We start from the raw sequence: 10,601 nt of genomic DNA on the forward strand, positions 1-10,601 counted from the left end.
ATCAAATAGATGATTAGGAACAATTATGAAAGGAATATGGAATGAAACAGAAAATATCATACAGAAAATACATCTGTAGTGCACCATATAGCTTGACTATTGTGCAGTTGTGCTCCCCGGATCTCATGACCAGTACAGAAAAAATGGAAAACTGATTACAAGAATGCTCAGAAGTATAGAATGGCTTCTATGCAAGGACTGACTTACACAGAGTTTGGAAAAAAGGAGTAAGAGGGAATGTGATTGAAGTGTGCAAAACCATGGTTATCAGAGAGAGAGTAAATAGTAACAATTTTTTTTACCATCTCATCTAAATAGAGTTATATCAGTTGTGGATGTTGATGTTGGAGAAATGTTGAAAGAAGTACTTTTTACTTCTGTTTTCTGGTAAATGTTCGTAATTCAAGTTTTATCCAGCACACTCTGATAAGAATTGGTTAGGTATCATGGCAGAGATCAATATTCAAGAAAAGTTTATGGAGAATAAAGTTGTCGTGTTTATCCCAGTTAAGAATTTCTTTTCATAGAGCAATATTGTCTTACTACAGAAGCAACCAGGCTTAAAATCATACTGAGTGTGATAAAAGGAAAAGTGAGTTGTGATACATAGTTTCCCTTAAGTTTGAAGAGGATGTTCGTAAGTGCTTGCGGCAGCTGAGCTGTCTGTAAAATGAAACATGTATGCCTGAAACTATTTGAAAGACTAGGAGGGAGATCTGCATAAAGCTTTGCTTCAGAAATGTGTGTAGAAAAGAAAGTAAAAATGTGAAGGTAGTAACTTTTTTGATTTTATGACTCCCCTCACTGTTACCTTTTTAAATCTAGGTGGTACTGCAGCAATAATATTTTCAGAGATGCTGTTTGCAGGTCGGGCTCTGTTCTTCATTGAAGGCTGAGTTCATATAAAAGTATCCACCAGTAGTCCATGCGTACAAACCCCGAAATAAAATACAGTTTTTAGTGACTTCTCAGTACCCCTAGTTGCATAACATTGCTTTTTAGAACAAATCATAACTGCAGCTCTGATCCATACTGAGCACTAACTGCTCATATGGCAATGTCTCTATATATGCACAGATCGAAAGACTGGATTTAGAAATGTAATTGCAGAAATAGGTATAACCTTTTTTTTTAATAAGCCATGTAAAAGCAAATCCTCTTATTAGAGGGAGCTTCAGTTTTTATACTTTGAACTGCTTTGCCAACTCTATATTTATATTGCAGATATAGAGGTCATATCACATATTTAAACACAATTTTAAATAACTAGTTTTTTTTTATCTTATGTGTAGTTGTCAGTCATGCAGATTTCTTGCCATTGGGCATCATATTTAATTAAAAAACTCTCTCTGTATTTAGAAGCCTAGCTTTACACACTCAAGAATTTGACTTTAGGTGGCCCACATTAAACTTTAGTCCAGTTTGGAGAGATGCTAGTCATTAACAGATGGTGCTGTTTATATCTCTGTTACAGGAAAATTTGCTGGCATTGCGGTACTGCCAGCTGTTGCTGATTGTAAATATATATTCAAAGATTTGTACTGTGTTAAAATAAGTTTGTTTCCAGGCAACTAATAGTTTGGTTTAAATGTCAGAACTCATAGATTTGTTTGATGTTTAGAAAAAGTGGTTTACAGATGTTCACATTTTTATTTATGTTGAGAAATTTTCCGTTGAATGTTAACTTGCAAAGGTTGTTTTTCTTTCCAATTAGACATGCTACTTGAGATTCTTTTCCTTGCGTGTCCTTATTAAGATTGCTTGAACTGCTTCTGAAAATAAGAATGAGTAGAGTATGTTTTTATTAAATGGTTGCTCATGTTCCTTTGGGTTGAATTGACTATCAGGGTTTTTTTTTTTTTGTTTGTTTTGTTTTTTTTTGTTTTTTTCCTCTAACAGATTTTGGATTAGTTGGGTTCTTCTATAGGATCTTTGGTTTACAAGAGAAAGCCCTGTTTTTTTCCAATTACAACATAACTTTACTGTTTTGCCAATACTTGTTGTTCTTAATGATCTAAGTTACATGTAATATTGAACCTGAATGTATTCAGGACTGATACAAACTTCAGAATCTGATCCAGAGCTACTTAAAGGTGAGAATGTGTAACTCAAATATTTGATAATGGTTGTGCATCTAACTCCAACTTACAGAGAGAGGGCCCTTTGTCATTTACCCTGATATCTAGTAAACAAAACCTACAGTCATTTCAGTTCAGTTCTTCCTTTCCCTTCTGACCTAATTCTGATCCCAGTATGGTTAATAGGAGCAAGCTTTGAACCCCTCATTCAGTCTCCTTGATTCTCAGTGCATTTTTATTGTTTTAGTAGAATTTAAGCATCAAAGTGTTAGATCTGGAGACTAAGAAATTCCCCTTAATGTGAAGGGGAAGAATTCTTTTATTGAAATAAGGCCAGCCTGACGTTTAGCTGTTGTATTTGAAAATGCGCATAATGAAAATTACGCATTTGCAAAATTTGAAATTAACATGTTATTCTAAACATTTCAATGTTTTTCTAATAGAAATCAAAAGAACAATCATCTGGCTTTGAAGCAATATGAAGTCATATGTTTAACTTCCGCCCGTTCTTCCTTTTGTCAGGAGTCTCTGGTTTATGCAAACAGAAGCCTAGGAGCACTTCCAGGTGAAAAGGTTCTGCGAGACAATAAGGAACAACGTGATCAACAAAATCGTCTGAAAGAAATAGATCATCAGCTGAAATCCCTGGAGAGAAATCTTGTAAGTCTCCTGTTTTTGTTGTATTTTTCTCCCCTCAGTTTGAAAACTTCAGAGTTTATCATTCCACGTGTCTTAAAATAAAATCAAATTCTACAACTTTGTGTAAATTCCTGAAGGTATCCCCAAAGAAATATACAAGCAAAAGTCTCAAATAATTTTTCTTAATCTGGGAAACATATTTTTCAGTCATAATGCATGTTTCCCATTAACATGGTGTCTTTCAAAGTGAAAGAAATTATTCTCTTTTCCTCCGCAGAGGAGGATAACATACAGAATCATATGTAAATATGTCCTAAAAGGATTTTTTTTATGGCTCATGTAATTCAGTGTTCTTTGAAGGACCAGGTCTGGTGGGAATGTTGTATACACTAAGTTATGGTGTGATTTAGTTTTGCTGAATTAATTTTGTGTATTTTTGTAACTTAATTTTCATTTAACACATGAATTTCATAAGTGCAAGGACCTTTAAAATAAAAGCATGTAAGTAAAATGGTAGTAAAAAACTATTACTGTTTTGGAAAAAGTACATCACATCTCATCCTTATTACTACTTTGAGTAGAAGTGGCTAGGGAAAAGGCAATCTAAAATCCAAGAGGATCCTATTGTTAATCTACTAGGCAGAAATTATGTTTATTTTTGAGCCATAGAGCCAGGACTGACAACCCAAAACTTATGTACCTCTCTGAAGTAATGTATTACTATTCTTTTCTCTTTCAGTGAGTATAATGTATTACATTACTGTCAAGTTACAATAAGGAAGTTTAACTAAAAGTTAGTGATGGGAACCTCAAGGACTTCAGGAATCTTTATACCTGTTTTTAAATATACATTGTAAATGTGCTGTTTGATCTTTGCTGAAAGAACTATAAAGCAGCCTATACAGAAGAGAATTAGGGAGAAAATACATAAAACATTAGAAAACAGATGAATTCAAACGGGAGTCCTGAGGTGATACAGTTGACATTTGTTTGGCCTGAAGGCCAAAGTTGGTATTTGTTTTTATATTGGACCTCTCATAGATCTTCTTAAGAGCACAAGAAGAAAAATTTTTTTTTTTTTTTTTAACAACATTACTGCATTGCTGAGCTGGCAGTAAAGGTTAAAACCTGGATACATAGACATATTTTTAAGATTTTAACGTCTTTGTTTAGTGTTATTTTTCTACTTTGAGATGAGAAAGCTTTTGTTTCTCTGTAGAGTGTGCTATGTGGAGAAGACCAACAGTACAGTAGTGTATGAGAGACTGAGGTGAGATGACAGCTGGCATGGGTGACCTGATGAAGCTGGATTTTCAGTAGGAAACCCCAAGTATTTTGGTATATTAGCAAGAGGCATCATTATAAGTAATTGACATAAAAGAGGTGTGCAAATGAAGAAGGTGGTGATTGGGAATAGTGAGCATGGATTTACTGAGGGTAAGTCATGCTTGTCCAACGTGATTGCCGCCTTTGAAATGACTAGATCTGCTCTGTAAGCTGGAGGGCAGGACTGCTGCTTACTGGGAGTTAGGCTGGAGGCGGGGGGGCTGACAGGAACTGTATGAAATTTGTCAAGGACAAATGCAGAGTTCTGTGTTAGAGAGAAATAACTCCCTCTAACGGTGCAAGGTGGAGCCTGGCTGGCCAGGGAGCAGCCCTGCTGAAAAGGACCTGGCACCATTGTGGACAACAGACTGACTACACATGGAGCCAGCAGCGTGCCCTGCAGTGATGAAGCCTGACAGCATACTTGGCTGTATCGACATCGGCATAGCCAATCCATTAAGGGAAGTAATTACTCCCCTTTACCTGGTACTCATTGAACTGTGTCTAGAGTATTGCATCCAGGTTTGGGCTCCCCAGTAAAGAAAGGTGTTGACACCGCTGAGGACATTCAGCAGAGGGCCACTGAGATGATTCGGGGCCAAAGCACTTGACCTGTGAAGCTGAGGAGACTTTGTTTAACTTGGAGAAGGGATGGCTCAGGCAGACGTAACAGTAGCTATCCAATAGCAAAGAGAACATTACAGAGAAGACGAAGCTGTAGTATCTTTACTGAGTTACCTGGTGGGAGAACAAGAGACAATATTCATAAATAGAAATGAAGAGGTTCCAACTGGATTTAAAGGGAAAAAAGCCCCAAACAAATAATGCCTCTGACAGTAATTAAGAATGGGAAGCAGGCTGCATGGAGAGGCTGTGAAATCTCCATTCTTGAAAATTTTGCAGACCTGCGTAGATGAAACCATAAGCTACTTGATCTGATCTCAAAGCTGATGCTGCTTTGAGCAAGAGTTTGGACTAGAGACCTCCTGATACTCACCCTCCCCAGGGTGATTTTTTGATCCTAAAAGGAAAAGGGTCAAGAATTTTTATGCATTTCTCGGGTGGTAATCTTTATTATACTACATTGAAAGAAAACTGTAATTTTTCATGGCTGTGCATTGTAGAAGTTTGTTTCTTGTGTGTAGCTGGTTTTAGTGTTTTTCACGTAGTCATAAAAACCTAAATATATGAGTTTGTGTCAGATCAAAAATCCATGTAGTCTACCTTTGGCTTGTGGAGGTCTTTATTCAGCAGTAAGCTTACCTTCTGCAGTAACCGAAGTTAGGACAAATACTGTTCCAGTTATCTTTTGTCGCCCTCAAAAAGGGATATTCAGTGCGGATCAAAAGCTTTGTGATTCAGATAACAGCATAACCACAGTGGTATAATCTCAATTACTGATAGCACTGTTGCTACAGTTGCAAGAACTTCAGACACTATCTGCATATGCAGGTTTTATGCTGGCAGTGCTGGAACTGCACAGCCAATATGGAGTACTTAGGGAGTATGGGAACAAAGACTTCAGACAAGGAGACAGTGATTGCTTTAGAGGCTGTTCACTTGTGTGTGTGTGTGTCACTACAGTAAGGCAGCATATTTAGCTCTTATCTGTTCACAGAACCAAAACAATAGTAGAACTTCATTTTAATACACTGCTCTATTATATTAAACAGTTAAAAGATGGGAGGCAAATGAATAGAGGAATCCTGTGGAACTTCAGTGTATTGAATAGGTTAATGGGTAAACAGATAAAATAAGTCTGTGTATTGTCATCTTTTCCTAGTCATTGACCTTTATATCACTTTTTGTCACTACTGACCTTGTTCATGAGGCAAACACAATCTGAGGAAGTATGTCTGGGAACTGTATGATAGTCTGCAGCAGGCCTGGGAAATGCAGTGGGCTGCTGACTCACTCAAATATTTTGTATATAAATAGGTCAGTTCCAAGTCTTGCTTGGGTTATAGCAGTGTTGTTTGGTATCATGTTACACGCAGACTCTTGCAACATAGCACACATTTTTCCTTGGCTAGATTGTGTGTATTTAGAACTCTAAATTGATAGACTGTAATGTTAATTTACAGTGTTCATAAACATAGAATATGTCTCCTGAACCAATGTGTAACTCATGACCAGACTTGGATTGTTGCATGCTATGCAGCACCTGGTAAGGCTTCTTCAGGGGAGACGTACTGTGTCTTCTTAGCAGTTGCTGCTCTGTAGCATGACTCTGAGATCACAGCATATGGATATGAAATGTTTGTGTATTAGGTCCTCCGCGAGCTACTTTGGTTGCCAGTGTAAACAAAGAAATATTCAACTCTGAATGAAAGTAGATTTTTCCTTCTAACAGTAAAGTAAAATTAAAAAAAATGTACATTTTTTTGTGTGAACAAGGAACAGCCTTCAGAAAATAGTGCTTTTTTTAGTTTTGTGTCCTTGATACCTTCTAATCTTATTTTTGGAAAATACAGTTATTACTAGAGAAGATTGGACAAAACAGCATGGTATCTCGTTCTGATGCAACATATATAATTAAACAAAATTTTTCTTATTTTGTATGGGAATGTCTGAAAATCAGATAACTCTTATGAAGTCTGGACTGGGCACCTTCTTTCTATATGAAAGTAATATTTTGGCCATCAATTCTGTAACAATGTTAGCAGCAAAACTGCTCTCTGCCAAGAAACTGCATGATGAAAAGCTAAACTGAATGCTTGTGTTGAGAGGGGAAGTGTGTAGATGGCATGTTTCCAGAATAATTTAATGATTTCTGGAAATACTGTTTGTTATTCAATAGGTGGCACTCTTCACTGTATATCAGAGGAAGAATGCCTAGGCATGGTTTTGGGGGATATTATTACTGGTGAAAATGTTGTCATTTCTGAGGTATAAAATACAGGTTGTGAGAGATTGCTTCTCACTTTTGGCAAGATTCCAGGTGTGCAGCTTTTAATGTTCAGGTATTTTTCTAGCTTAGCTAATTAAATTGTCTATTTAAAATTCACGTTTTTCAAATTCATGTTGCATTTAAATTTCTCCTTTACTCTTTCCTAAACTACTGTAATTTGCTGCATAAAATTGGAAATAAATTCTCGGCTCTGAGTAGAGGAGGTGATTTGTCAGCAATTAGGAATGTTTTTTCTGAATGCATGGTTACACTGGGCTTTATAATTTTAAAATGTAGTATTTGATAAATATAATGTCTGAGAGATTACTTTTTGAAATGTACTTTAAAAAAATCCCTCAGATAAAATCTTTTCTTCTTGTTGTTGTTTCTTTTGTTTATTTGGGTTTTTTTCCTAGGTGGAAATTACGGATAGTTTAACTAAGCAGAATTTAGCTTTGTGTGTTAGGGATTAACTTGCAGTAGGTATAAAGGTAACTTCATTACTATTTTTTTGTATGTATGGTAGAATGCTGTATTTCTTCTACTACTGTGAAATGAATTATTCAAATAGATTCATATAATAGTAGCTTTACTCTTACCTTCTCTTGAAGAGGGAGGAATGCTTTCATCATATTTCTGGAGCAGGCTATTTAGTAGGTGCTGGCTTCTGAAATGATAGCGTTTATGGATTCTTCCACTACACTTTACCTCCTGTGTGCTGTGAGACTTCATGGTTTCAGCTACGTCTGGGACTGAGCACACAAAACAAAGCTGGAAGATAAGACTTCAACATACTTTACAATCAATATTAAAACCAGAAAGTCTGCTAAGTATTACGCTTGAAGTAGTGAAACTAAGGGCTTTGGAATCTGAGTTCCTCCTTTATTTTGAAAAAATTGTCCCCAGTGAATTAATATACCAAAGCATGTATTGTATGCATTGTTGAAATGCATTGTGAAATTTCAATCCAACTGAAATGTATCTGTACCATGGTTTCTGGGCCCTTGCTGAATTTCTTTTAGGTTTTAGTTTGACCTTAGTTCACTTGTTCTTCATTTGAAACCATGGCTGACTCTCTCCACATTCTTTCATCTTTCAGTTTCCTGGAAACCACTGAGCTTATCTTTGTTTTGTGAATTGCATTGTTAACTGCTGCTTCAAAAAAAATGGTCAGCTGCCAAATGTGTGTTGCTGAGCATTAATGAAAAGAATTTTATATAGAAGGAATAATAAATGTAGTTATTTTTGAATTGTGGCTTGTACTAGTTGGCCATTAGCGATAATCCAGTAGCATGTTTGGTCATGTGTTGAATTTCTTGACAGCAGACAGTAGGTTTAGATGCACATCCAAGCAAGCTGTTAAGTAAGATAGTTTCACCTTCACTGGCTATATGTGTGTTTATTTCAAATGTCTTACATGGGAAGTTGATTCTTTCCTGCCAAAATCTAGCCACAGGTGCCTGGTTTTGGGTTTTGGTTAAATATATAAATTCTAAAGTATCTCAAATGCATATTGAATGTATATGCATATAATTGTGTGTATACACACAAATATGTTTAAATAGTGTTGCCTCTTAGCATGACTGAGATGCTGATACATACTTTAAAAAAAAGTCTGCTTACTTGCAGTAAGTACTTTTAAAACACAAGCTAATTCTAGTTTGGCTAGTCTTAAATTTAAATTTATCATCGGATGTCCATATATCTCTAGGAATTATTTTTTCACAAATAATTACGCGATCTAGTGGCCAAATGCAGAATGCGATTGTTAATTGTTGAGATCTTTTTTTATATCTCATAATATGAAAGTACACATATTGTGTTATCCAAATAGCTGAATTTTGCAGGAGGGTGAGCAGTGGGTGTGGATGATGCAGAACAAAAATAATAAATATATCAATGCTGTCAAGAGCTTTGATAACCTGCAGGTAATTAAAATTCATGGTTTACCCTGCATCAGGATGATGAAGGGGTTTGTTGTTATACATGATTTTATTCTCGCTTTTTCTCTGAAACAGATTGAATTCAATGCACTTGATCCTGAATTTGTATTAGGCAGCTTCCTGAAAAAGAGAATAATTTGTTCCTGACTTCTACCATATTTCCTTTCTTCCCCTTTAAAGGAAAGAAGAGGGCAAGATAAAGTCATACTATGTATTTGGAGAGTAATTTGTCAACTAGACGATCCTGTAATATGGTTTTCAGTCACAGGGTGTGCAGATATTAATTGCCAATACTTTTGAACACAGGGACATAGCCATATTTTTTAACTACTTTGTGCATTGGTGGTCCTTCTAGATTCTTCCAATATGCTGTGCAGTAACATATAAATAGCAAACATCTCTATTTCAATTCACATAATATCATGTAGTGGCTGGTTTCAGAATAAGCATATGTTTGTCCATAAAAGTAGAACTTGTTTAATAAAACATTTTCATAACACGTATTTCATAGCACCAAATAAAGGAAAAAAGGGCTACTTATCTAAATAAGGTTGAGATGTACCACTTTCTATGTTATTCCTTCAGACAGTATCTACCAGGTCCTAAAGTTGCTTGCCAAGGTGTTGCCAAGCTTCAAATAGATCTTGTTTATTCAAGTTTAACTAGAATTCCTTCTCATTATGTGATTGTACAAAATTGTTTTAGAATGAAATGTGGTAGCATTTCCACCTGGGAGAAGATGTCAGTGTGAAAACCTTATTTTCTTCGTTTAACACCTGCTACACACATGAAGAGAGCAATAAGATTAATAGCAGACTGACAACATTTAAATGTTTCACTCATGATTAAAATAAATTTCCTATTTATTGATTGCTTTTCACAGTACTGCAGACAAGAATGAAGCAGCTACTAAAAGTATTTATAATAAATAATTTGAAAACTATAAATTGCTTTAAGACTTAATATAATTCAATTTTTTTATATAAATGTTAAATTCTTAATACTAAATTATGTTAAAATATTAATCAGTTAAAATCTTAAGGATGCTTCTATTTTATATGGAAAATTATTAAGATAATATTTATATAGATGCTGGAGCCAGTTAAATTGAGCTACATCTATATGATGGTAAGTGACATTGCCAGCTTACATTGTAAGTATTGGTTATGTGTTGATACTGTCTATGAGAAAGCATTGCTGGAATTTGATACCTGCAGTGAGACCTGCTTTAAACATAGTGGGTTTCTAGATAGGAATGATCAAATTCTCTGTCAATTAAATGTACTGATCCTCCTACTCCCAAAATGTAGAGGGTTTCCACTGAAGGCAACGACTCTGCTAATTGTTTGAGTCAGAATGTATAAGAGAAAACTGAGAAGCATCTCCGTTCTTGTACTTCTCTCGGCTAAATATGAACATGGGAAGCCTTTTGTCTTTTTTTTTTTTGGTTCTTCTAACTACTATATTTGTTCCCATTCTCTTTCCCCATATCTTGCAGATGATCTAATTTTCTTCTGTAGAGTTGGGCTTTCTCACCTTTTTTTCTCCTTTATATTATGGTGTTTGCCTTCGTAAAAGAACAAACAAACCATCTTTGACTACCCACCCACCTCTAAATTCATATAGTGCTATTTATAGTCATTATTTGATCTCCTTCTGTTTTGTTTCTCTAACACGATTTAAATTTAACTGTATCTGCACTATAATTGTCTTTATATTTATAGT

The 10,601-nt window shown here is 35.4% G+C and overlaps 1 protein-coding gene across 1 annotated transcript in view; it reads left to right on the forward strand.

Moving 5' to 3' along the window:
• Nucleotides 1-10,601, forward strand: part of FSIP1 (fibrous sheath interacting protein 1) — a gene marked incomplete at its 3' end in the record, with an annotated part of 78,432 nt that overhangs the window by 24,073 nt on the left and 43,758 nt on the right. Inside the window, exon 10 of the mRNA XM_009699470.1 lies at nt 2,601-2,738. Within this exon, the coding sequence (XP_009697772.1) occupies nt 2,601-2,738 (138 nt within the window). The remainder of the gene's footprint in view (nt 1-2,600; nt 2,739-10,601) is intronic.

This window comes from Cariama cristata, unplaced genomic scaffold (genome assembly GCF_000690535.1).
Source record: "Cariama cristata isolate BGI_N322 unplaced genomic scaffold, ASM69053v1 scaffold7054, whole genome shotgun sequence".
Lineage (NCBI taxonomy): Eukaryota > Metazoa > Chordata > Aves > Cariamiformes > Cariamidae > Cariama > Cariama cristata.